The sequence below is a fragment of the Ophidiomyces ophidiicola genome (genome assembly GCF_022830035.1).
Source record: "Ophidiomyces ophidiicola strain CBS 122913 chromosome Unknown scaffold_9, whole genome shotgun sequence".
Lineage (NCBI taxonomy): Eukaryota > Fungi > Ascomycota > Eurotiomycetes > Onygenales > Onygenaceae > Ophidiomyces > Ophidiomyces ophidiicola.
Window position 1 is genome coordinate 483,193 of NW_026054649.1, and position 25,532 is coordinate 508,724.

Here is a 25,532-nt window from a genome sequence, read left to right on the forward strand (position 1 = left end):
AGAGACTAATGCTATTTAGTTAGTGATTAATGTAGCTCCGAGGTCAATGGCGTCCTTTCTCCATCAAACTTATTGTGAAGGTAATGAGTGCTGGCCTATATTTACTTCTTCCTTAATAATGGGCAGGCAACTAAGTTAGGGATTGACATTCATGCAGCTGTATTGCCTAATTATGGCACTGTGTAAGGGAGCTATTGTAAGGCTTACCTGGCTTAATGTTAACGGTTACGGAATTGTGCCCAATGTTCGTAAGCCTTCGAGACACTTAATCAATTTCACAGCCAGAAAACCACGGATGCTCCAAAGCTTCGCGCGCAGTTGTCCGCTTTAGAGGATCCAAGTTTGTCATTCTCCGGATGAGATCCTTGAAATCGTCCTCAGTGTCATTCGGCCACTTTGAGAACGGTCTGTAGGAATGATAGTCTGCCACTCGATCGTCCCAAAGAAGCCCCAGAACTTTGCAGTTGACTTCCTCATCTCCAACATGCGTCATAAGCCCGTTCAATCCCTCTTGATCGCCAAAAAAAGAAACTTGACGTTGCAGACGAATGACGTGAGGGAATGCACCGCGTGATTCATGTTTCCGTAAGTCCTCATCGGCCCCGAAGATAACTTGTCCTAGCATAGCATAGATGCACTGAGTAGGTTAGCTGGACAGAAGCCTCTTTCAAGAAAGAACAACTCACGACAGCTGCAAAGGAAAAGATGTCGGAAGGTTTGTTGAGCTCGCCCTTGAAGTGACCTTCCGGACTGCGCCAGCTATCATTGCCAGCTAACATCCCTTTAATACACCTTCCTTTAGGAAGATAGGCTGCGTTCTCGAGATCAATGATCTGAACTTTCTCAACGATTGTGTTCAAACCAGATTGGCGGTAATTAACCATAAGATTGTCAGGTTTAATATCTAGAATGAATGAGTCCTAGGCTGTGAAAGTAAAGAGAGTTGACTTAACCTAAATGGACAATATCATGGCTGTGTAACTCAGCAATCCCTCGCAAACTAGCTTTTAGAATCTGCTTCCTAGCTTTCATAGGTATTTGCTTTCTGATGAGACTCAGAAAGTCATTATCCATGTGCTTGTATACAAATATCCGCTGGCCCGGGATTGTGTCATGCGGTAACCGTACAAAGGGGCATTCACGAAGCCGCGGGTGTATGTCCTCATTAAAGTTTGAGAATATGGTCTTGGGAATGTCTTTCAAGACAAATTTGTCTTGTCCGGATCTGGTATACTATCAGTTCACTGAGGCACATTATAAAGAATTAGGGTATGCTCGCACGTTGCCAACCACACGCGACCTAGTTGTGGTCTCTCCTGAATCAAGTGCTTGAAGAGATAGTAACACCCAGAGGCGCCAATCAATTCACTGGGTGGCAGTGTCATATTCAGGTACTTTCTAGATGTAATACAGTCACATTTGTGAGAGGATAAAATTTAATAAAATATGTAGGAAAAATACAAGTACCTCCAGGGCCGGGGTATATGAGCACTGTGCCACTGCCTGCCTCTGCCCGGATTGAGATGACTTCAATTTTAGTTATCTTTTGAACAGCACATCAATGTGCATTCACCATTTATTGGTTTTTTATTCAAAGCTGCACCTCTGAAATTTGAAGTTTTCTGTGATTTCAAATCACTCTGTACAACCTTGTTGTTTGACATGAAGCTTTGAAATGCAAAAGCTGTCATCATTGGGTTGCTTCAACTAGTCACGTTAACCTTCAAACTAACTATGGAGTACCTAGTAAGTTAACTAACTAGTTAGACCACAATAGGAATAGCTAGTGCTTGTTAAGGTTCAGCACATCCTTTCCATCACTTCTTCTTTTGTTGTATGCTCTCACTGTGCCCAAGTGCCATGACACGCTTGTTTTTTGATACTCTTGAGAAAAATGTTTGTGTGGGCACTGGAAGCTCATGCCTTGTCTACCATGTCAGCCCTGCCATTGCTGTAAAGACAGTTCGGCACTCCGAATATGATGAAAGACATCCATTCCTCCAAGAAATCACATTTTTTAATGCCCTCAATGACCGCGAAGATCGTTGTGTGGATATTATTGAATGTTTTCTAGCTCTCACAGATCATATTTTCTTGGCTTATTGTGATCTTAATCAGCTAGGTCGTCGTCTGACTAGCCGCCAGGCTTGCGAGACTCTTCCTGACGGCTCGCCGGGACGTGTCATCAGTGTTAATGAGTTTGATGATTCCTCTCTTGTTGCTCGATGGATACGGCAGATTGCCTCCGCCCTAGAGTATATTGAGAAGATGGGCTTTGCACACAACGACGTTCACCCACGAAATTGTCTGCTAGACAAAAACCTCAATTTGAAATTAGCCGATTTTGACTACTGCACTACTGTTGGACAATGGCTTACAAGCTCTTATGCACCTTGGGCTAGAATGATACCCTCAGGACCTTTGAAAGGTACTTATGGACTTTGTGGGGCTAGAACTGAGCAGTTTGCGGTTGGGACACTTTTATATAATATGGTTTACGGTTATCAGCCGTATGACGATATCGACCTCAAGAGTCAGAACCCCGACGAACTGGAGCGCCGTTTTCAAGAAATGGAATTTCCTGAACTTGGCAAACACCAAACCTTCGATGGCCTAATATCAGCTTGCTGGTATAATGTCTAACCTACGATGGCTCTACTCGCGTATGATTTCAAACGGAAGACCAAGGCTATAGCATTAGAACCGGAGAACCTTCTCATCAACTCTACAAAGGAGAAAGAAACATGTGAAGTGCTAATTCGAAAAGGCTTACTTGGCCCCGATCTTGCTCTCAAGTTTAAACGACCTATCTGGCAAACTTATCTTCGGTGGGTTTTGGGTAGCTTCACCTCTTTTTGGACGAACCTAGTCAGTTTATCACGCAGATTTTCAATTGAGCGTTGAGTCTCTCTTCTGGTGGGCTTAAATATTGAAAGCGAGCATAGCCGTGTGTTAAATTGACTGGTATGTGTGATGGCTTGAGAATTGTAGTACATATCTCTAATTTCGGCGCCGGTACGGAGTATTCCGCATAGTAATTATCATTGAATTATTCTGGGGGAACAGTTTGCAATGGTTTGGTGCAGGCTACTCTTTCGATCGTTCCAGAGTCTCCCAAGATTTTGGCGGTGAAGCGGCTCCCGATTCATAAAACGCATAAAAGCTTAAACCAGACCTTATGCATGCACGGGCCCTCAGGAACAAAAGCCGACCAACCAGCGTCACTCAATCGGCTCATGCACTGCATTGCTTATATAATCGAGGCCCCCAATGCAGCCGCGGCACATGCCCGCCAAGAAGTATCACAAGGAGCGACTTTCTTCTTTGCTGTCCTCGCTCCCCATCTTTTAAGTCAGTCTACTCCGTACGGAGTATATATTGGAGAAGATTGTCGTAAATTCTTCATTTACTTAAGGCTTGCAGCTCCCACCCGAACGAAACGCGAAAATGGGTCGCAAAATTACCCTTAACCTCATCCATCAGCTTGTTCAGCGACTGCCTATGGTCTTAAAAACCGCAGTTCTGAATATCCTTCGCCTCTCGCCAACAGAAGGGAAACAAGATCTTCGACTAGAAGTCATTGTTGGTGTTATTCGTTCGTTTTTCAACTTCAGTGTCTCGTCACTTCGTATGCAAAGAGGGAGCTTGCGCGATCCTGGGAAAAAAGGATACATGTGGATATCAGCCGTCGAAACGCCAAAACCTCCTGAAGATGACGTGCTTCACGCCCTACAAAAGGCAATCAAATATCATATGGAAGGGTCAGAAACATACGATGTTCCAGAGGTGCGAGCTGTGCAGGCAGAATGGACGGGGTTCAGAAAGGGTGCCAATGCAAAAACCCCGCAGCCGGATATTTCGGAGCAGGCAAAATATGAGAGATTAATGGAAGATGTGGATCAAGATATTACGATACTTTACTTCCACGGAGGTGCCTATCAGTATGTACTCACTTAATGTGTATTTTGGTCAATACTAATAAGTTCGTTCGAATCTAGCCTGATGGACCCATGCTCGCATCGTGAAGTAACTACCAAGCTGGCGGAACTTACTGGAAGCCGTTGCTTTTCTGTCCGGTACAGATTAGCTCCTCAGAACCCATTTCCAGCCGCTCTATTGGATGCCTTGGTTGCCTACTTATCTCTTCTTTCCCCTCCTGAAGGTGCTATCCACATGCCGGTTCCTGCAAATAAGATCGTCATCTCAGGTGACTCTGCAGGTGCGGGCCTCTCTCTCGCCCTTCTGCAGACACTTTTGACTCTCCGTCGGATAAATCCCACGTACACTGTTCGCTTCCATGGCAAAGATGTCCCTGTCGAACTTCCCGCCGGTGTTGCGCTCTCGAGCCCATTTTGCGACGTGACACGTTCTCTACCATCATCATTCCGGAACGCAAAATTTGACTATATCATCCCTCCTCCACAGGAGCCTGGGGAACTTTATACGCCGTATCCGTTCCCACCAGACTCCACTTGGCCTTCAAGTCCACCACGTGTCGAATTCTACGCCAACGCTAACATGCTCGCTCACCCATTTGTCTCACCTCTTACTGCTCCCAAAGATCTCTTTACAGAAACTCCTCCAGTCTTTATCACTCTAGGAGAGGAGGCTCTCGAGGATGACGGTATCTATATGGCTCGTAACATTCATCGTGCTGGCGGTACCGTTGTTCTGGAGCGTTTTGAGGCTAAACCACATTGCTTCGCACTTATCTTGCCGGATTCGAAAGCTGGAAAGCGTTGCTACCAAAGCTGGGCCGAATTCTGTACATATGCAGCACAAGGCCAGGTGCAAAAGACAGGCAAGGCTTTGTTCCTGGATCACACCACTGATCATGTAGAAAGGAAGGATCTGGCTACTTTGGGTGAGCTGACTGAGGAGGAAGTACAGAGTAGGTTGGTGGAAGGAAAGAACTGGAGGGTGGAGGGCGAAAATCAGTTGGTCCTGCAGTGGAAACAGGGACTGGACAGGGCTAAGATTTAAGCCGGGTGCATTTTTTGCTCTACTGTCGTATTTTAGATCTATGGCACCCGAAAGATCTTTTGTAATGTTAGCAAGGCGTACAGGCAATGTTAAGTCATTTATACACACTTATGTCATAGGGCGAATTAATCCGATACCATTGTGCGACTATTTTTTGAATAATAGGATACAAGATACCATTTTATTGGTTTTATTAAGAGAGAAAATAAAACTGAAATGGCGTTTTTATCAAATCCGAAGGTGGTTGCCACGAAGCGGCACATTATATTTCTGAATATGATATAGTATGAGGTCAGTTGTATTCCGAGGAAGATATTCTATTAACTTATGATATTATCATGTCGGCATCCATGCTCAGATCTGGATCAATCATCACGCGACCACTGGCACCAGTAGCAGCTGCAACAGGGCGTGCAAAGCCGGGAGTTAGGTGTAATTTCTGTGGCACAAGCGATTCTCGCCGGAAAAACTCCGGATAAACATGATGGTTGTATCTCTGAATCCAATTCTCTCCATACCATTCTTCTCCGTACATCCAGTCATCGAAGAATGGATCCCACAGCCCCAGTGACGTTCCAATAAACTTTACACATACGAACATAGTATCACGAATTGGCCTCCATATCGCGTTGAGATTGAGCCAGCGCCAGATTGTACCAGGGACAAAAGCGGGCCATTCAGGGTTTCTAGATGCCATGTAGCGTCGCTTGTTGAGGAAGGAAGGATGGTAGCGGTAGGTTTCAATGAGAGCTTCAAAAACTTGCCATATAAAAAGAAACATCAAAATCCAGCCTAACCTGGTTAAGTGTCGTCTTCCGCTACCTGAGTCAAGGCGCCAAAGGCGAGGAATAGGGATAGCCAAATAACGACGACCATCATCGTGAAAGCCGCATGCTTCACATTCGCCATTCTGGGGGAGACGAGGTCTTTCTTGCTTAATACGACGACTTGCAAGAAGCGTGGCATCTTTTGCAGCTTTGTCTTCCAGGCTAACAAGTCCTGCCTTGGCCTCGCTGATATTTTGAACAAGTGACCGAAGCTTAGAATTCAGTCTGTCTATCAATGCTTCTTCACTTGCTTGTTCCGTGTTGCCTTGTTGGGAGGAGGATAAATGACCCTTTCCTGATTTTTCTGAGTCTAGCAAGTCGGAACTGCTTGTTGAATTGTCTTCAAGTATCCTTTGGAGAGAATCAATCGTGTTTTCTTCAAGTCCCAGGCTATTGTTTCCAGACATAGCTTCTTCGATCACGGCAGCCAATGCACTTTTCGGTAGATTAGGCTTTTCTAGTTTTATCGAAGATGAGCGTCTTCGTCGTGGTTCCTTAGGGGGGGGTTCCTTTTTCGATTCTTCCAGACAAGGAACTGCTTCTTTGGGTTTTTCTTGCATAGTTTCTAAGGGTTCTAGAGTTGATTCTACATGGTTGGAAGATCGCTCGGGGAGAGGGGTATCAATCCATGCCCCCATAACCATGGGTGTTTTAGGGTTAAGGGGTGTTTTCGCCGGGACTTTTGTTTCAGGGGTGTTGGAAATACTTGGGCTTTCCTTACGCGCCAATTTTCTTAGAAACTCGTGAGAATCTTCTTTATTGGGTATCTTAGCTCTTTCATAGTTCGCACTCCTGTATACAGTAATTGGAGTATCCTTGGTAGGACTGTCACGGTGGAGGTGGGCGTTGACCCCTTGCGGCTTCACTGGATATTCTTCTGACGCTTGTTTAGTGAACAGAGGTTGGCTAATTAATTCAGCCCTATATGGTTCGTCAAAGTTACGAGAGCCTCCTTTAACAGGTGGACTGTTCGAAATCTGCAAAGATTGGGCCGTAAAATCTATAACGTCGTTCTCTGGGTCGTGAAATAGATCCTCTTCATCTTCATCGGCAAGACGATCATCTTGATTATAAGTCCTACTCAACCAATCTTTTGTGGCTCTGCCTCGCGTGCCCCAAGTTTTAGGAACGTTGACTGGAAGATCTGTCCCCTGGTCCACCACCTCTTCCCGAGCTTCTTCCCCGCGTACCTCCTCATTCCGCCGTTGTAGGTTTTCAGTGGACAAAGTTGCTCTTCGCCCCATCTTTGCTCTACTAAATACTGGTTGTTCTCTCCCCGTTGCGCGCTTCAACCTCCTGTCATCCATTTCTCGTTGGCGTATACCTTTTCGCAACTCCTCATCGAGAATATCTTGTATATTGGGCTTGGTATTGTATGTAGCTCCGGTATGAATCTCACCACTTGTTTCACGTCGCCTTGGGCCTGGACTCGGAGAATTGGAGCGCATCTCGCGGTGTTGTGCTTGGGGTACTTCGAATTCGTCGTCAATAGGGTCTGCCCGGTGTTCCACGTCAGCCTGTCGATATGTCTCGTAAAGCTCAGCGGGGGGGCTAGAAACGGGTGAGGGAGGAAAGGCCACAGATGCCCTGCCCCCTTTCCCAGTTTCTGGTATCTTTGATCTGTGAGAAATTTCATTGGGATCTTCCGGTGTGCGTGAACGGTCGGCAGTTGCCTGGAATGCGCCTGTGAGTGTTCGTGTGTTTTTGAATGTGAGGCGTGACTTTTCGCCATTTCTTGGAGTTAAAGTTGGTATCCGAGAGGCAAATGAATCTGTTTTGCGGTGTGTGGCCTGCCTTCTGGGCGACTTCTCATTGGCAGTGTCATCTTCATCCAACGGGTGGCGGAAGTGGTTATTATACATTGCAAGCAAATGATGATTCTTGTAACAATTAGCTAGGCTGTGTACATGGCGCCAAATATGCTCCAAACCCCGATGTCGTCCTTTAACCAGCAAAACAACGAGCGCAACAAAGCCGCGATTGTTGTCTCTTCAACGCGTTTGATACGATTTGTCCTAAAAAGGCTTAGCGCACTATCGCGATCCTCGAATGCCAGAGATCTCATCTTCAAAGTCACCGTGTATCTCTCTATTAACAAAATTCGCCGGTCGGGATATCCTATTTCTCTCTTTTTACGCCCAGAGGTGATTAGGAGAGCTTGATGTGACAATTCCTTCAAAAGCTCAAGATCATTGGAGCTACGGAGGAATTACGGCATCTCGAACCCCTACTCTCCATGGCCAATAAGCCCTTAAGACGGGAATCTAAGCAGAAGCCCGTCGCTACCCAGAATTCCGCTAAGAAGACGGATGATTTTGATGTTCCTGCACCGTTCACACAAGCCCCGTCCTCCTTGACCGACTTTCTTGAGGGTCTCTCCCCGAGTGATGTCTACCTTTTTCATATTGACCGGCATCCCATCCCCGAGAAGCAGAAAATCTTCCTCCTACCGCTCATACTCAACCTTTCGATTATATGCCTGGTGGCTTATAGAATTTATGTTGGTGTTTATACCTACCCTAATATCCTGGCCGCGATGCTGGGACGCGACTCCCCTGCCACAATAAACCCTAAAAAGGCCTCGTGGAGCTTAATATCTAGTACATTAGCTAGTCGAACCCTCACTTTTCTATTCGACTATCTTCTCATTGCATTGTTTTTACCTTGGCCCGCTCGATTCATCTCTGGCCCGGTCAAATGGCGCCGAACAATTGGATTCCAACAGGCTGAAATAGTTGTGCGTAAAAGCCGAGTCTGGAGTGAGAGCCTGGTTCACGCATGGATCCGTGATGACGATGCAACTATGAAGGACCGCATTATACCAGCAATCACCCCAATGAGGTTGCAGAAGACTGGGTATTTGCTTATCGATGCAGACTGGGATCTGGACTTTGGTGCTATGCTTTACGCAGAAGAGAATATTAAAGCAGATCTCCTACGTTACGAAGATTTTGAGACTTGTGTCGTCGTTCATGGTGGTCCAAGCAAGGGCTGGCTCATCTGGCGTGTTGAGGACAACTCTTGTAACTCGGACCCCTCTATGGAATTATCTGAGTCTGAACGTGATAAAATTGTGAAATTTAAAAATAAACTTACATCTATGGGAAAAGAAGACCTTTTTTTTCGTTGGATAGAGATCATCCAGTATGAAAGCACGCGGCCTGGTGGTTTTACCCCAGAACGACAGCAAAATGCCATGTTGGAGACCAAGGCTTTATTTGAGCAGCATGGAGTTGATTTTGAGGAGTTTTGGGCTGATGTTGGTGGTATGGAGGGTGTGTCGATCTAGGCAGAATCAAATTGAGAGAGCCTACATATTTCAGACAAAAAGGTGCTGAAATAATCTAGAATTTCAACACTAAAGCCCTATTTTCAACTGGCATTTTGCTAGAAAAGCATGAGTATCTAGGTGCCGCACGCTGGATGCCGCTTTTAATAGGGCCACCTATTTTGATGGACGTCTCTAGCGATTCCAATTTTATAAAACCATAACTTTGGTTTAGCAACGCGAAAAGGATCAAAGAGCGAAGGACCAAGAAGCTGATAATCTCGCCAGTGCGTCAAAGTCAGGGAGATAAAAAGGAGTAGGGATAGTTCATATAATTCATTTTTAAAAGAAGGGTTTTTTTTTTCCGTTTCACTTGTAGCTTCACCACCAAATCAATTGATAAATTGATAATAGGCATCGCCCTGGCAAACCATATTCTTTCGTTCTTAACGTCTAATACCGCTTACACAGCAGGGCGCGTAAAGCTTTAAATGCCAATAGACGTTAAAGTGGTTGAATAGGAATGAATGGCTATGAATTTCGCGAAAACAAAAAGCGAATTATTTGCCCTTCTTTTGTTTGGTGCCAAAATCAATCAGATCATTGATACGGTATTCAAAGCTATTCGCGTCTTGCACAAGAGTCAGCCTGAAAGTTCTATACTATGAAAAGATATATGGGAATTCTAAAGTGTTTGGAAGGAGACTTCTACTTACCATCTTCTGAAGTAAAGGACAGAACATGCTCTCCCTCCCGTGTTATTTGAGGAGAATAGTCGGAGGAGTCAATGAATATTACACGTTGTAGTTTCGACAAGTAGATCTTATTTCCAGACCTCCTCATCCAATTCTTTTTTTTCAGATAATGTTGGATAAACGCTGTCCAGACAGGTACCCTAGTGAACCATTGTCAATAAAACCCACTCATGAGAAGCGGATACTGACTAATCCTACCATTCTAAATCTCCTTCATGTATTGAAGCTTGTAGACGTATGGCCTTAGTATCATGATCTCGGTATATTCGAAGTGCATGGATGTAATTATCGTCAAAGATTTTGCTAAAAGTAAGTTAATTAATATAATAATTAACAATTTTGGGATGTTTCTGGATTTTACCTACCCACCAAAAACATATAATTCGTCCTTTAATTCATAGTCTAGAAACTTTTTAATAGGCCCGCTGCCATCTTGTCCCCGAAGCGCTAAGAAGGAGCAGTAGAAAACCACCATCTCTATTCTCTGTTAAGTGATACGTCGGGAAGAGGGTATTGAAGAAACATACTTTCCATTGAGCTGAACTGAAGACCCGCCCATAAATATAAACCGTCCTTGCCTTCCGAGTGCCTTACACAGAGTTGGAGGGAGGAGCCATCACGGTATATCTCTAGCTTGGTTATCGGCATTGCAGAATACACAGTACGCGTTTTAGAAGTGTAGACCGTGCATAGGACCTTTGTTCGATGATCTCTATCACGGAGAAAAAAACTGATGGATATTTGAGGCTTTCCGGGAAAGTCACTACAGAGAAAGTGAATAAATATTTCAGAGTATTTAGGTAGACAATTGGTGGTAGCATACAGTTGACACAGCTCCTCATACTCCTTTTCAAGTTTTTCTCTTGCGTCCATCACTGGGCAGGCATAACAGCCAGAGCTTTCGACAGTTAGTTTTATATGGAGTGGGTATCAGGGAGAACTCCAATACGTACCCCTCTCCACTGCGATTCAGAGGTGCCGATGAGTCTATGTGCTGCCCAAAAACGTCCAGGGTCCAGTGATCAACGAAATCCGAATTTACATAAGAGGATGCTGATAGCGCACTGTTTTCATTTGGTGAGGAGAAATGAACCTCATCTTCTGACGAATCTGAATCTAATTCCGGCCACCCTCGCTCAAAAGAGGAAGGCCGAGCCATTCTCGCTGCCTTCTGCGCCGCCTTGGGTGGCTTGGTTTGCGGAGTTGAAGGTTTAGAACGGGGAGGCAGTGCTGGCGGTGATGGCGGCGGTGGCGGTGGAGGGGGAATTTCTGGAGTAGGCGGAGAAGGTCGGAGTCTAGCAGGGCTAGGACGCTTGTGCGTTTTAGGATTGGATGGCATTTCCTTCCACTGCTGCTGCTGCCGCTGCTGCTCTTCGGATTTAATCTGGGCCAGGAGTATCGTGTTGAAATCCGTGCGAAGTCGGGCCATCATAGTTTCGTCTACAGGCTCTCTATAATTGCAATAAACAGTCAGTCTGTGCTGCACAGAGCTACGCTCGGATGGGGCATCGATTGCTATTGTAGCAACATCGATAGCCCGGGAATTTCAATTGGTAAAGGGACTCGCTTTTTCATGAGCGCATTTAAGGCTTCTATCATCAATCGGGCATGATTGAGCCGTACGGGCAGTGTGTACCCGGACTGAGAGGAGAAGAGAGACCATAGCCGACTCCAAGTTCTCTGATACTCATCTGGAGTCACGACGCCCTTGGCTGTGCGCTTCATTTCTTCAATTCCAGAGCTTATCTCCTTCGCACTATACCGAACGATACTGTAAACGACTCGAAGATCATCCGTAACCTTTTGAAATGACGATTCATAGGCAGTTGAGTACCTCAGGGCATGTAAAATCCTTAAGTGGCCGCTGATAGCAAAGCTTTGGGAGAGTATGAGGGCAATGTCATGAGCATACTTCGGGACATTTTCAATGAATGGGATGAGCTTGGAGCTGTATTGCTCTACATCTTTAGCCAGGTTAGGTAAACTCATGCTGGTGGGCGGGGGGGAAACGGGTTGAACATGGAGAGGGCAGAAAAATGGAAGAAGTAAGTGCTGGTAGTTAAGTAGTTAGTTAAGTATATGTAGCTTTGCATACCCATGGTTTGTGGGTATGGGGTGTGAAGCTATACGTGGGGACTGTAAACGACGCCTGGCAGCAAGAGTTTTCTGATCACTGGTCACCCCATGAAGGTTTTGGGCAGACACTTTGCAAGAGCTCGTCTGTCAGCCACAGCGGCGCGACAAGTGGTGATCGGGGAGTGAAGGGCTGTTCACCGCCTTCATGCCACTTCAACCTCCCTGGCTTGCCTGTGCGCTCGCAAATTCGACGGAATAGGACACGTCTGCGGGGCCGTTTCTATAAGTCGGGCGGGAGAATGCTTAAAGTATGAATTTCGGTAGAAAACGGCGGGCGGAGAAAGCGACTGTAGGCGAAATATGGCAAGTAACAGCAGGTCGGCCCCGTATCCCAGCCGCCGTCTCTTGACCAGTCATCGCGCGGAATAAGCCACTAACCGGTTCTCAAGGGTCTGGGTTCTGCGAGTTTCTTGGTCAAGCTGCAAATGCATACTCTGTACGGAGTATGCATATGCGTAATCCACTATGAAATAGCCGAGGATTAGTTGAATTAGTTAGCACTTCGCTGGCTCTCTTGCTTGCTTGGTGTTCTGGTTGGACATGAGGCTCAAGCATGGAGAATCGCCGACGATGTCACGTTCGCGCCAAGCCTGGGCATGACTCAGCCGCGTTACTTCCGGAAGAGCCTCCTTTTCTTGGGCCCCTATATAAACGTTGACTACGGGTGTACTCCGGATGCGAGGAATAACACTTCATAATTTTAGAGCGAAGCACCTTTTTGCTGTTATGGGTGGAAAAGTCTTTTCTCAGCCCAAGGGTGATCTTCCCGCCTTACATACCCCTCGAATGAGTAAGGCAGTTCACTCTCACCTCAGAGACTTCTGCATCCAACAACTTCGGCTTTGTTTTGAAGATGTCGTCGCGCCAGCAGAAGCTCCAGAGAAAGCCAATTATGGGGACGTAGACACCTTGGTATCAAAGCCTCTCCCTGGATTTTCATGGGACGAAGTAGCTGGGCTTCTGAAGGCACATCGCACAGAGAAGTTCGGCGAATCGCGCTGTTTTGCGGTTCCTATTTCTCTTAACAATAACGACAGCGACGAAACTCCTTATGCTCAAGTTGACGTGCATATCTGCCACCCCGGGTTCATTGAATGGGAGTGTCTACTAGATGCTTACGGGGATATGTGGCAGATCGTTGGCAAGTTTTTGAGGCCGCTAGGTTTGACAGCCACAGACAAGGGCCTTCACATCCGAATTGAAGAAATTGAGCCCAAAAATCGAGCATACAGCAAGATATATCTCACACACAATGTAAATGATGTGCTTGATTTCTTAGGACTGGACCTGAAGCAATACCAGGAGGGTTTTGATACTATGGACCAACTCTATCGCTGGTGTTCCAGCGGAAAGTTTTTTCACCCAAGTGCGTTTAAGTTTACTTACGAAACAGCAAATGACCGACAGAGATATAAAAAGAGGATCATGTTCCAGACTTTTGTCGATGAATGGCTCCCTGAGCATGCCGATTTATGGCATGGTAGGGAGCCAATGACAAGAGAGACCGTGGCAGAACACGCATTGATCCGTTTCGATAAGAGGGAAGAGTATGACAAGAGAATTTCAACGTGGAGATTAAAGATTAAAGAGGAAGAGCTGTGGAATGAAATCTCAACTGCCCTTTCCGAGGAGTATTCCGGGGATATTGCGCTCATACTTCGAGGATTCAAGCGATGGGTGCAGTTCACTACCGAGGAGGTGAACAATAGCGACCAACTGCCTAATCCATCTTTCCGAGAGACTGCGGAAATGGAAGTTGATCGCCAGCCTCGCTGGGCATCCCAGATTTCGTCGGAGAACAGTAAAGCCCACGTCTTCAACTGGGTACGGCAAGTTTGGCCACAGGTTCAAACATTAGAGAAAGAGAGAATTAAAGCGGCGAAAGCAGCGCGGTCCTGATTTGGCATGCACTTTGAGTGCCAAATAGATCGCTTCCATACTTTTGCAAATAAGTCTAGTTGGAGCATCATAGCTAAACTTACGTACTATATACCGCCATGAAAGCATGGATATACAAGTGTAAGGAAGACATCGATGTACTCTATGTATACTGAACGATAAGGTGAGAATGTATTAATAGGCCATTGAGGGCTGTTATGGGATTTGTATCCAGGGGCCAGTAGCTAGTAATTGGTTCTCAATATGCAGTCTAAAACCAGCCCACTTCCAACCCCTCTTCCCTTCTCCCAATTTCACAAGGCCTCCATCATCTCACAATTCACAGACCAGAGGCCCGCTCCGGCTATAAGCTTAGAATATGAGAAAACAACACGAAATAACATCATGCCGAGGAGTGTATTCTTGGCTAGACGAGGAGAGAAATTCAGCAGAAAATACGGGTGGGGGGGAGTACACAAGATTACGTTCGCGGCTCAGATCGGAATTCAAAGTGCTGTATGATGCTGGGGTGCCGATGTTTCCGAAGGAAACCATTCGAGCCACTCATGAACAGCTTGAACAGCCACTAGAGAACGGAAAGAAGATTGTGATTTATGGAATGGACGGAGTTCCTGTTTACTACGATATCGAGGTTGGCAACGTCGATGAGGATGAGACACCAGAATCTTTTGAATATGTCATGTAGGTGCACACTATGTAAGGGCCTTTTTGCAAGTGTTAACAGATTTTTAGGCGGGACCCATGCCTTTCATATAGGACATATCAGTCAATCATGAGATACGACTATATGCACCCATATCTTACCTTCGCCCCGATTGAGCTTTCTCATTATCGAGGAACTCGGAACAAAATCACAAAAGAGTTTGAAAGAGAGCCCCTCGCTCCCTATGAAGAAATTGAGAAAGTGTTCAATGATAGCAAGTTGCAGTGGGAGGCAGGCGAAACGTGCAAACAGCTACGATCCACGCTCATGAACGCAAAGGTTCCCCTGGGCATCGACAAAATTGTAGGTCTTTCACTAGGACGTATGGCTGAACATATGGAAGAATATCGAGCTAGACCCGCAGTGCAGCATGCCATGGTTTTAACTCTTCAGGATGTGATGGCGACGAAGTTAGGGTCTAGCAGTATCAAGTGCTATGCACAGGACCCATGGTACAGTGAAGTCGATATTTCTCTACTTGAAAATTCTGGAATTACCATTTTAGACGACCCCGAGGCATGGTTGGAAATCGATGACTCTTCTATTGTATTCTCCGTTGCGTCCAACGCGCCAGTCAAGCAGATCGTTTCGGATATTGCCAGGCCGGCAGTAATAATCTGGGAAAAGATGAGAGAGGGGGAGATTGACGAAGAGAGATACACGTAAGTTCTTCGTGGTTTGGCTATTTTTAACGGATGGGGGAATCTGATTTATCTCAGGACGGATCCGTATAGTCCACGGGTGAGAGACATGCTGCGTGATTTTTATGACGAGTTTGAATTTCTTCGCGACGAAGAGAACTTCTCAAATCTTGCCATCTTTATTCGACGAACAGAATCGGCCGACTGACGGACGGGTATGGTGCGGCGTTATTGTAGATTTTGCCTTCAAACCATAGCAAATGAGATGAATGCATTGCTACGCCGTACTCCGTATGTGTGAACAAACTTCGGTGTTGACTGGGAAACAGCCGGGCGCCAAAGACTGTTTGGGCAGCAGCTCCACAATAAACCCACCTTGGCAGAAAGGCGACTGTCTATTCGCTGATAGGCTGTATAACAAAGAGGGGATGGTGCGATTAGTGGCCAATCACACCTTCGTTCGCTCAGACGAGACTTTAGGCGAATTAAGCATAATTAGATAAGCACTTCGGGGCCGAGCTAGTTATTTTTGGCAGCCCTCATAAGCCGCAAGAACCGGGCGAGAAAGAGAGTAGTAATTAGAAGCGCCGCAGAGTCCCAGTTCTGTCGCGGCCAAATACTTAACTACCCCCCATCCGGATGCCAGCAGCACGTCCTCCTGCATGCGTCCTCATGAAACCTACCTGCGACTCAATTTGGCACCACTGCCCCCAGAACGGGCTTCAACAAAGAAAAAGACGCTCACCGACAGTCGCATCCATACATTCCTCCCCCAAGCCAGCAGTCGATTGACGTGGACAAACGAGCTCATATTCTTGCCAGCTTTCTCATGGTGTGTTTTACGGCGTCGGGCGAAAATGCAAATGCGTGGCTCCAGCGGGTGAATACTACGAGAACAGGACCCCTCGGAAGCTTCGATATTGGCCTTGGGGTTCTCCGTCGTGGCACCCCTCGCGGATAGTGGCGCGCTCAGAGCAGCTTATGGCCCCGTTCAAGTTCCCACAGATCCCCTCGAGTGAAAACGAACAGTCCACGCTGCATAATAACCTACTTTGTATGGAAGAAAATCACTGTTCGATGTACGCTGTCAGTGGGTCGTCGCTTTGTCCAGGGCAATCAAGGCCTGCAAAGCATGCGAAATCCTCGCCAGTTCAAAAATGCAGGAAGATTGTGGCCAGAATAATTTCGGATAACTAGTGTACAATCATTTTTAAAAGTCTTAAATTGGGCCTTGCCACTTGAGTCGCACAGTTCTTCAAGTTAAAGAAAGAGATATAGCTTCGTCGCCTAGCGCTGACGAGCAATTCGACCCTAGCTCCTCCTTCTAGATCCTCCTGGTGAAAGGACATCCGCGGGCGGAGAGGAAGGAACAAGTGCCGTCGACGGCCGGAGTGTGTCCTTCGCCAGGCGCAGATTGCGAATCGTCAAATGCGACGGAAGGGTGAAAAAAGACAGAAAAATAACCTTTGAAATCCCGGTGCCCTTCCCTATCGTTGATCTCGAGAATAAAAGAAGAAAGGATAGTAAAATACGAGATAACATATATGAACCACCATCAGTACCGTCCCATGAACCATTGAAGAATACGCAGCAAGACAAGAAACAGGAATAACAAGAAACGCCATCACAGACCCCAAATCGACTTCGTCAATCGATAGCAATCTAGGTGGATTCCTCTTCCTCCTCTTGGGCCTGGCGAAAGCAGGTCAGCGGATGCAAGCTACACAGAGAGGGGGATATGTGGGCAGGGGCGTACATTGTAGCTGGCCTTCTCGTCTTCATAGCGCTTCTTGTCGGCAGCAGCTTTCTCCTCATAGGGAGCGCGCTGCTTGTCGCTCAATGCCTTCCAGCGCTCACCGAGGAGCTTGCCAACCTGGCCTACAAGGACAACGGGTTAGCCAGCTGGACCACGGACGATAAGAAGATGTGGCAGTCATACCGAACGTAATGCCAGGGTTTTCTTCGCGCACATTCTCGCGCTGCTCGTTGGCAAAAAACATGTAGGCAGAAAGTCCACGCTTGGGGGCGTTGGGATCTAGAGGCGCCGCGGAGTCAGCATCGCGAAGCTCCTCGAGAGTCCGCTGATGGGAGCGACAAGATGGAAATCATACCCTTCTTCTTCTTCTCAACACGGCGACCCTTGGTCTGACGGGTGGACTTTTCCTTAGGCATTCTGGCGAAAGTGAATGTGTCTGCTGGTGAAGGGTCAGTCAGCTGCAGAGCGATTGGCGGGTCAATCGCGTCGGGTATCGATGCAAAATTGAGCTTCCAAAGGAAACAAACACAGTAACACGCCAGAGATGCAAGATAGGTGAGGAAAACACGTTGTTGATGAGTGGAAAACAAATGTGTTGTGAGGGGAGTAGGAGGCTGGTCGCGCGGATGAGAAAAGCAGCACAACTCCAGGGGTGGCAAGCACAGAAAACAGTGCAGTTCAACTGCAAACAGGGTCGCGACACCTCATTCTGAACATTGGCTCTTTGCGCCTGTGCATTCTCCGGCGAGAAATGTGTAGGCGGGCTGAGGCCGCAACAGGCCACAGATGGAGGTGAAGAAAGCGGACAAAATGAAAGCGACAGCAAGGAAAACAAAACAGAAGCAGAGACAGGGCAGGAGAGAAGCACAGAGTGCAGAAGAGCATGCGTTGTGGTGGAAAGCATGGTGGTGAAGCGTAGAAAGGCAAACTCAGGGGAGCTCACCTGTAGTACCTGAGTTGTATGGGGGCAGCAAATTGTATGAGCGCGAGCGCAGAGCAGTTGTATGGCGGATTTGGGTGGGAGAGGTTGAGTGAGAAAAAATCAGTGAGGGCGAGGGCGAGGGCGTTGGGCGACGCAACCACGGCCGGGAGGGGTGGCAGAAAGCCGCCGCCCTTCGCTGCCCCGTAATTTTACCGTTCGTGACGCCGCGCCCACTCCCGCCGTCGCAGCACGCCCGGTATTGCCGTGCGTGTCGATATCGGGTCTTCCGTGCCCGCAGACCCCCTCTCCCCTTCCCCGACCAGCCCGTCTGGATCAACCGACAGCCTGCGCGCGCTCCTCCTGTCTTGCTCGTCCGCCGCCGGCGCAGTCAGCGCACTGGATGGCGCGATCCCATTCGCCTCGAGTACGCCTCCGTGTGGCCCCCGAGGAGCGAATGTAACAACGCGACGAGCCCCCAGGAGCGGCGGTGCGCTTCCTCCCCTCTGGCAGGCTCAGAACGCGCTCCACACACCTTCTCGACCGCCGTCGCACAGAATCTGGGCGAATTAATACATGCTGAAAGTTTACAGGGCTGCTGTTGTTTTCTTGGTTGGCTTCTCCTGCCAGGTATGTATGGACCGACGGATGGATGTATCTGATCAGCCGAGCCCGCCGCAGCTCAAAATGGGTGGAGGGACCGGGCAGCCAGCCCATACCGCGTATGATGGGCGTTACCCGTAGCTACACACACAGTCTGCGACCAGAGTTTCGAGCTGCGCAAGGTGTGAAACAGCCTTTCCGGATACATACACTGCCTCACAGCCAGAACCAGCCAACGGACGGCCGTGTGGTATAATAACACGTCTCGTACAGAGTGCATCCCAGAGGCTAGCTCGCTAGTGAGGTGCGCCCGCTTCTTCGCAGCAGGCCTGACGGCCTTACTCCGTACATGTGCCATAACAGGCACTTGTTGGTTCGCCGTTTGATTGTGGTTTTCCCTCCATGGATGGTACGCCAGGCCTGCCCGCCGGCCGATGTCCCTTTTAGCTCCATACTCGCGTATTTAAGGCCGCTCCGTGCCATTCCCTGCGCCAGAGCTTACAGGCACATGCACACTTGGTTGTGAGCACATAGTTCTGCCGCTGTGCTGAGTGCTCCATGTAGCATGTAGTATTTATCCCGCTCCATAACCTGGGTATAACAAAGACTCAAAATACGGAGTGCTCCTGGGCCCCGGTAATAATCCTGCTAAGATTAATGAGGAGTCGCCAACGCGTGCCTTCAGGTATTTTCAAACACCACATCAGTATGTATTTAATATTACGTCCGGTTTTGCAAGGAACACCAGCCATTGTCACGCCAAATTACCGTAAATTACACCAGATCAAACAGAGGCCCGCTGACTAATGATCCGCGGCCGGTTGGGTGTGATTTCGTCATCCACCACGCACCGAATCGCCCGGAACATCTCGACTTGCGTTACAGCACGAGCTTGTAATATTGCAAGTCAGCAGAGGGGGGCGACAGGAGCCATACGCTGCCCTCGATGTAGCCGGTTGCGACGAACTTTCACGTCCCGAGCTAAGACCGACGCTCCGCCAGCGCGTTGGACTCGACACTTGTCTTGGGCTTACCAGATCATTACTGGAACGCCCAGACTGCCAGACAAACAAACACTGCAGCGAGGACATATCATCCAAGTAGTTACCGAGGGGCCAACGCAACCTGGCATGAATGCCGACCAGCTGTCACTAATATCATCGTGGGGGTAGTTTGGACTGGGCTTATCACGGTAACATAGCCACCAGGGCCATGTGAGCCGTCCAGGGGCTGGTCACACGCTTGACTGCGAGACTCCAGGAGAAAAAATTTTGGAATACGATTCTCGATTTGGGAACATGGAGTGAAAATTGTGGAGTTGCTCAACACGCCTCTCATTCCGCTTCGTCATGGACCTGTTAGTCTGAAGATGCTGATCTGTAGCTTACTGCCATGTATTCATGTATTGTTGCTATCGCGGGAGGGAGGATGGACGCTTGAGACAGGTTTCTGCATGCACACTGCATATAAAAGGTAAAATCGCCCCTGTTCGACTATATAGATCGCCAGGACTGCGGAACAAAGGCTGGGATATTGCGCAACCATCAGAGCTCATCCGCTGATTCATCATCCATCACTAAATTCAAGAGATCCTCATCACTCGCCCAATCAATTCCACTGGCAGCTATGGCTGCACTGACTATTCTCTTCACCGTCACGTTCTCAGCCCGTTTGTTCTTGTTTTCTTTCACTAACGCCTCAAATTGCTTTTTTAATTTGGGATCCTTGATCTCTGGTTTTTCATTTTTCTCACTGCTGGTAAGCTGTAGTAGTGACTGGACTAATTCGCGATTCTTCTTAGTCGCCTGAATATTTTCCACCTCTGCATTGGAAAGACTTTCTGAACATGAGGCAATGGCGTGAGCCAAATTCTCATATGCTAGGGAGAGGATATCCCGTCGGTTGATAAGGGAAAGTAGAGCGCTATCAAAGGTCAGCACCGATTGAAAAATTACTCAATATTTCTAGTTTTACCTTTCAACTGGAGAGGTATGCGTGCCGTAGATAGAGTGAATGGATGGCTCCGTCATCAGGACATATTCGATAGCCTTCCTTTGCACGGAATGCGTGGCCCTGGCTTCTAGAAGCTCACGCTCAGCCTTGGCTAAAGCTGCATCTACATCCTCTACTGTAGACACATCGACAGGGTCTGTTTGGGAAGTCATCAGCGGGCGTTCGTGTTTGTCCTCCAATCGAACTCGAAGAACGTACCTTGCTGGAGAAGGGCTTCTTCTAGCTGCTGCTCATAGATACGGTCATAGAGGGCAAGAAGCTCAAGCTCTTTCTCCCCCAGAGGTGCTTTATCTCTGGGATCATCTGCAGCAAGCTCAACAAGCGTCCTTTCATGTTCTTCCAATTGTGAGAGCGAGCCGCTTAGGTCTCCTTTGCTGGATGCCATGGGAGCAGTTTGCTGTGATCCGAACAACGCATTTTGCGGAGAAGCCCAAAAAGTTAGATAAGTATGATGGCACCCATCAAATGCTCAAATGTAGCTTACTGTGGGTGTAATCCGCTGGGAATGTGGGCAAGAAGAAGAGAACCCAATTAGTTAAAACTTACTTAGTTTCTGCATAGTTGCTTGCACTTTTTAGGCTTCCCACCCCAAGAAGACCTGACGACACTAGCTTAATTACCTCCTCCACCCGCAACGGCTTCTCTAAGCTCCCCATCCTGCGTGGTTTTTGGTGGTGCAGATGCAGGACAGCCTGTTGATGAAGGAGCATGCCCCTGCATATCTATATAGCTCACACAGGTGAGCAGCTGTCTGCTGACCCGGTGTCATTTGCTTCGTGAGTTCCCAAGCTCTAACCCTGTCAACTCCTCATGGCTGTGTAAGGCCAGCTGTGCTATGAATATTACCTAACCAGTTGGTGTAATTGCAGGCCGGATGCATTACGAGCATGGATATCTCGAAATACGTCCGTTCCGTTGCAGCGGCAGATCTTGATGACTGCTCGCGGAAAGCCAGTGAAGCTCCAAAGTCTTGCTACGGAGGTATACGCGCTCCCCAGTGCTCTCTCCTCTAGAGTCTCTTGCATTAATAGCTGATGGCTATAGAATGAAATTTTTGTATATGATAGAAACTTCATTGTCGAGCAAGGCAGCACTGGAATTTCGGAAATCCCGTCTCCAGAGCCATTCACACCCGACCACCCGCCCGACACTCTCGCGAACCAAAATAGTCTACAGGCATGGAAGGATCTCTACAATGCGCGAAGGTCATGGGCTTTGAATCTTACCGCTAAATGCGGTCAGATGGCGAAGGCAGCCCACCAGCATGATGAACGTATAGACGTGATACATCGCAGTGTTGGCGCTGCTTTGGAGAACCTGAAGTCTCATGTTGGAAGCCTAGAACAAAAACTTCAAGAGGCCCAGACATGGGCGAATGATCTGCTGAGGGAGCAGCAACTTGCTCTTGGAGGTTGGCAACGGAGCCTCGCGCAGCTCGAAACCATCCCTGCTGAAAAGCAGTTTGCGTTCCTACGAAGACCCGAGACTCCCAAAGTGGAACAGGAGGCTTGTTCTGAAACCCTGCAAGATTATGTTGATGCTGCACAGACGAAGCGTTCCGCTGCCCAGGTCTCCGCTGTCTGCGCGCAGCTTTCGCGCAAGATGGAAAGCGTGGAAGATGCCGTTGGTGATATTGCAAAGCAGACCGAGGAACTAGAACGAGAGACACAGCCGCCCCCGATAATTGATGTTGATGGCGTGATGCAAGAGATCGAAACTGTTGCGAAAAAAATTATCTCCGACTATGAGCATGTCCTTGGCCTGCCTAACACCACTAAGACGCTTTCAATTATATCTAGGATGGCCCTGAATCACACTGAAGATCTTCTGCCGTCTTTGGCGGAGTTTTCCCTGGAAATACACAGTGCCCTAGTACAATCCGTTAAGAACAGAAATCATGCGATGACGATGTTTTTACAGTATATGCCTAGGATATCCGCAATTGAGTCACGGTTTGCGGCAGCTCAAGCTGAAATAGCAGCCCTAGACGTCGATGGTGATGCCTTCGATACTCTTTGTATGGTGTTTCACATCCCAATTGTGTACGGCTCCGTTCTTATTGAAGCCGTGCGACGTCGTGAGTGGTCTGATAAAATGAAAACCGATTCGTCGACGTTTGCCGAAGAACTCGCTTCATTTCGCGATGAGGAGCAACGCCGCAGGAAAAAGTGGATCAAGAATATGGGGGATTTCCTGACTGTTTCTGAGGACAGTACACCCAACGTGGAGGTAAATCTGCAAGCCGGTAAAGGTTCCGAGTGGCCTCAGGTATCTCGGACGGATATAGAAACATACATGCAGAACATCAAATCAAAAGATGGCCTGCATCTTGCTGTCCAGGAGCTTACGCAGCTCTACAAAGATTTAGATGCTCCAACAAGGCAGCAAAGGCGAAAGGCGAAAGCTTTCAAACATGGCAGTGTCATCGAAATGGGTAGTTCCTTTTTTATGCGGGGGGACGAGGCAGTTCGTTCCTTGAAGGACGAGAAAACTAGACTTGAAGATAAGCTGAAAAGCTCCGAAAGCCGCGTGAGAAGGCTAGAAGATCTTCTTCATCGTTCAAGCCACATGAGCCGCCCTGTCAGCGGAAATTTTGGGTCTGATTTCCCAATATCCCCCGCGTCACCACGCCCTGACGCTGTGTCAAGAAGGTCTTCAATATCGTCACGAAGGATGTCAGCTAATAACGCCCCCGAGGAAAAGTCTCTAGTTCAACGAATTGCTGCTCTGGAATCTGAGCTACTTGCCGAACGAGAGATTGTCTCCAAACTCAAGCAAGAAGCACAAACGGAACGACAGTCGACAATTGATAGAATGGAGGAAGTGCAATCAACGAACAAAGATTTGATGCATAATCTCGAAGCCAAGCAGCGTGAATTTGAGAATGAACGTAAATTTCTCGAGTCCGAGGCTGATAAGTTCAAGATTAGGCTGGAAGAACTGGAAGAAGAGCTTGATAGGACAATGGATGCCCGTGACCATGAAAAATCCGAAGCTAAAGCAAAATCTGGCAAACTACAGTCAGAACTAACCAAGGCCTTGACTAGTGTGGAAGAAGCAAAGGAGCTTCGCATGCAAGTCCAAAATCTTCAAACTCAATCGTCCAAGTTCGATATCGAGAAAAAGGAACTATCAGACCGCATTGATCATTTGACCAAGCAAGAAAAAGAACACATTGAGCTGCTACAGGCTGCTCATCGCCAGCTTTCTCCCCGTGGAGCTGCTCCATCCGGCTTCTCTCAGCTAGTTCAGGCGATCGAGGTGCTTTCAGAGGGTCTAGCCATCCACGCCAAAGGATCAGATGGAAAAGCGACCGAACTCAGTGAAGAAAATCAAGTTCTATCTGAGAAAGTATGCCACTTAGAATCTGAAATTGATTGCCTGAAGCAGAACCTCGAGGCGAAGGAATTGGAAAGGACTAAAACACTTGAATCTTATAGCCACACGAAAGAAGCTCTTTTAGAGGCCCAGTCTTCTCTGGAAAATGAGCATAGTCGGCTGAAAACTCTTGAATCTAAGTTGTCTACTGGTGAGAGTGGAACTGAGGTGTTGAAAGACAGAATTGCCGAAGAAGAGCAAAAGGTCGCCATGCTCACTGAAAAGCTTGCTGCTATTGACTCCAAGGCTCAGAACATTGGAGACGAGCGCCAGGAATGGGAGACAAGGTCAGAACAACTTAAACAGTTGGAAAGCAATCTGAAGTCCCATCTCGCAGCCAAGAGCACCTGGGCCGACGAGATTTCGAAGAGGCTCTACACCCAGATCGAAGTAATGGCCAAAATGCTGCAGCAACTAGGTTTCACCATCGTTTTTCAAGATAGCGAAATGACTGTTCAACGAACTTCGAAAGTGGTTGGTAATTCTGTGCTAGCTGAGAGCATTGCCTCTTCAGGAATTTTACCCGCAATCGAGAATCCAGATGTGCTACTCTGGACGCATGCTGCGGACAGAGATGAGGAATCAGCAAAATTTGATGCATTCATGACTGCAGTGAGCAGATTTGATCTTGAGTCCTTTGCCGAAGCTGTCGTGAAGCGTGTCAAGGATATTGAGACGGTGGCTCGAAAATGGCAGAAGGAAGCTCGTGCCTATCGTGACAAATATCACCGTGCGCAGAGTGATTCCCATGATAAAATTGCATATCGTTCGTTTAAGGAGGGCGATTTAGCTCTTTTTCTGCCAACTCGCAACCAGGCGATACGTTCTTGGGCCGCCTTCAATGTAGGTGCACCGCACTATTTCCTTCGAGAGCAAGACGCGCATAGGTTGCATACTCGTGATTGGCTCCTAGCGCGTATTTCAAAGATTGATGAGAGAGTAGTGGATCTCTCGAAAGCAATGAACGGTATGAATCCAGACAAACGCTCGATTGATGCGAGTGATGGTGCGTCGGTCGAAGACGATAACCCCTTTGAATTATCTGATGGCTTGCGATGGTATCTGCTCGATGCCTCTGAAGAAAAAGCCCATGCACCCAGCACACCTGGGTTGGGCAAAAGCACCGTCGCATCTGCCCACGTCGATGCTCGAGGGAGCATTCGGCTAAAACGGCCTTCTAACGGTGGCGGAGCAACGAAAACCCTAGCCCGGAGCCTTGACAGCCGACGAAATAGCTCTGCCTCTAAAAAGGGCGCTCCGGGTCGCAGTCTTCTTCGGGAAGAATCATCAACCGCGGAGAATAGGGTTGTGTCTGCGGAAGGAGATCCGGGCGCTCAACCTCGCAGGGAGGAAGCGCCCATCTTTGACCAGGTTCGCAAAGACCTGTTCTCTGGACCCTCGAATTTAATATGATGTGATTTTCCCGCTCTACCCACATGTCCCTTGAAACTGATTTCTGTTTGTTGGAGAGATTAGGCTTTGGGATATCACTCGCATCCTCCATCTATTCGAGTAGATGACACATCCGCAAGTAGCACACTACCTTCGCCCCGTACTCAGTCAAATAATCGTCCTCAGAAAACGCGGCCTTGGGAGAAGCTGTTTTCTCTTGACTATCGGTCGGATAGTCCTGGAAAGAGGTAACGAATGT

General features: G+C 47.8%; 11 protein-coding genes across 11 annotated transcripts; 6 read left to right on the forward strand and 5 right to left on the reverse strand.

The window, feature by feature from the left end:
- Positions 1 to 265: 265 nt before the first annotated feature.
- Positions 266 to 884, reverse strand: LOZ57_003060 (uncharacterized protein; the record flags this gene model as incomplete). Its single annotated transcript, XM_049252114.1, has 2 exons — positions 266 to 637; positions 687 to 884. The coding sequence occupies 2 exons, from the start codon at positions 882 to 884 to the stop codon at positions 266 to 268; spliced, it is 570 nt and encodes a 189-aa protein (XP_049108997.1).
- Positions 885 to 1,860: 976 nt separating this feature from the next.
- Positions 1,861 to 2,643, forward strand: LOZ57_003061 (uncharacterized protein; the record flags this gene model as incomplete). The annotated part of the gene is made up of 1 exon (XM_049252115.1): positions 1,861 to 2,643. The coding sequence occupies one exon, from the start codon at positions 1,861 to 1,863 to the stop codon at positions 2,641 to 2,643; it is 783 nt and encodes a 260-aa protein (XP_049108998.1).
- An 804-nt stretch (positions 2,644 to 3,447) lies between these two features.
- LOZ57_003062 (uncharacterized protein) lies at positions 3,448 to 4,983 on the forward strand (the record flags this gene model as incomplete). Its single annotated transcript, XM_049252116.1, has 2 exons — positions 3,448 to 3,941; positions 3,999 to 4,983. The coding sequence occupies 2 exons, from the start codon at positions 3,448 to 3,450 to the stop codon at positions 4,981 to 4,983; spliced, it is 1,479 nt and encodes a 492-aa protein (XP_049108999.1).
- Positions 4,984 to 5,308: 325 nt separating this feature from the next.
- On the reverse strand, positions 5,309 to 7,672 carry LOZ57_003063 (uncharacterized protein; the record flags this gene model as incomplete). The annotated part of the gene is made up of 1 exon (XM_049252117.1): positions 5,309 to 7,672. One exon carries the CDS (start codon positions 7,670 to 7,672, stop codon positions 5,309 to 5,311), a length of 2,364 nt encoding a protein of 787 aa, XP_049109000.1.
- A 374-nt stretch (positions 7,673 to 8,046) lies between these two features.
- Positions 8,047 to 9,099, forward strand: LOZ57_003064 (uncharacterized protein; the record flags this gene model as incomplete). Its single annotated transcript, XM_049252118.1, has 1 exon — positions 8,047 to 9,099. One exon carries the CDS (start codon positions 8,047 to 8,049, stop codon positions 9,097 to 9,099), a length of 1,053 nt encoding a protein of 350 aa, XP_049109001.1.
- A 539-nt stretch (positions 9,100 to 9,638) lies between these two features.
- LOZ57_003065 (uncharacterized protein) lies at positions 9,639 to 11,822 on the reverse strand (the record flags this gene model as incomplete). The annotated part of the gene is made up of 8 exons (XM_049252119.1): positions 9,639 to 9,709; positions 9,795 to 9,973; positions 10,032 to 10,136; positions 10,199 to 10,310; positions 10,361 to 10,596; positions 10,657 to 10,731; positions 10,787 to 11,284; positions 11,470 to 11,822. The coding sequence occupies 8 exons, from the start codon at positions 11,820 to 11,822 to the stop codon at positions 9,639 to 9,641; spliced, it is 1,629 nt and encodes a 542-aa protein (XP_049109002.1).
- An 873-nt stretch (positions 11,823 to 12,695) lies between these two features.
- LOZ57_003066 (uncharacterized protein) lies at positions 12,696 to 13,868 on the forward strand (the record flags this gene model as incomplete). Its single annotated transcript, XM_049252120.1, has 1 exon — positions 12,696 to 13,868. One exon carries the CDS (start codon positions 12,696 to 12,698, stop codon positions 13,866 to 13,868), a length of 1,173 nt encoding a protein of 390 aa, XP_049109003.1.
- A 514-nt stretch (positions 13,869 to 14,382) lies between these two features.
- Positions 14,383 to 15,420, forward strand: LOZ57_003067 (uncharacterized protein; the record flags this gene model as incomplete). Its single annotated transcript, XM_049252121.1, has 3 exons — positions 14,383 to 14,549; positions 14,601 to 15,233; positions 15,291 to 15,420. The coding sequence occupies 3 exons, from the start codon at positions 14,383 to 14,385 to the stop codon at positions 15,418 to 15,420; spliced, it is 930 nt and encodes a 309-aa protein (XP_049109004.1).
- A 1,454-nt stretch (positions 15,421 to 16,874) lies between these two features.
- On the reverse strand, positions 16,875 to 17,384 carry NHP6 (Non-histone chromosomal protein 6; the record flags this gene model as incomplete). The annotated part of the gene is made up of 4 exons (XM_049252122.1): positions 16,875 to 16,904; positions 16,969 to 17,090; positions 17,152 to 17,247; positions 17,324 to 17,384. 4 exons carry the CDS (start codon positions 17,382 to 17,384, stop codon positions 16,875 to 16,877), a joined length of 309 nt encoding a protein of 102 aa, XP_049109005.1.
- A 2,650-nt stretch (positions 17,385 to 20,034) lies between these two features.
- LOZ57_003069 (uncharacterized protein) lies at positions 20,035 to 20,888 on the reverse strand (the record flags this gene model as incomplete). Its single annotated transcript, XM_049252123.1, has 3 exons — positions 20,035 to 20,413; positions 20,465 to 20,639; positions 20,702 to 20,888. 3 exons carry the CDS (start codon positions 20,886 to 20,888, stop codon positions 20,035 to 20,037), a joined length of 741 nt encoding a protein of 246 aa, XP_049109006.1.
- Positions 20,889 to 21,313: 425 nt separating this feature from the next.
- On the forward strand, positions 21,314 to 25,294 carry ATG11 (oligomeric, coiled-coil, peripheral membrane protein; the record flags this gene model as incomplete). The annotated part of the gene is made up of 3 exons (XM_049252124.1): positions 21,314 to 21,321; positions 21,373 to 21,484; positions 21,548 to 25,294. The coding sequence occupies 3 exons, from the start codon at positions 21,314 to 21,316 to the stop codon at positions 25,292 to 25,294; spliced, it is 3,867 nt and encodes a 1,288-aa protein (XP_049109007.1).
- Between the last annotated feature and the right edge of the window lie 238 nt (positions 25,295 to 25,532).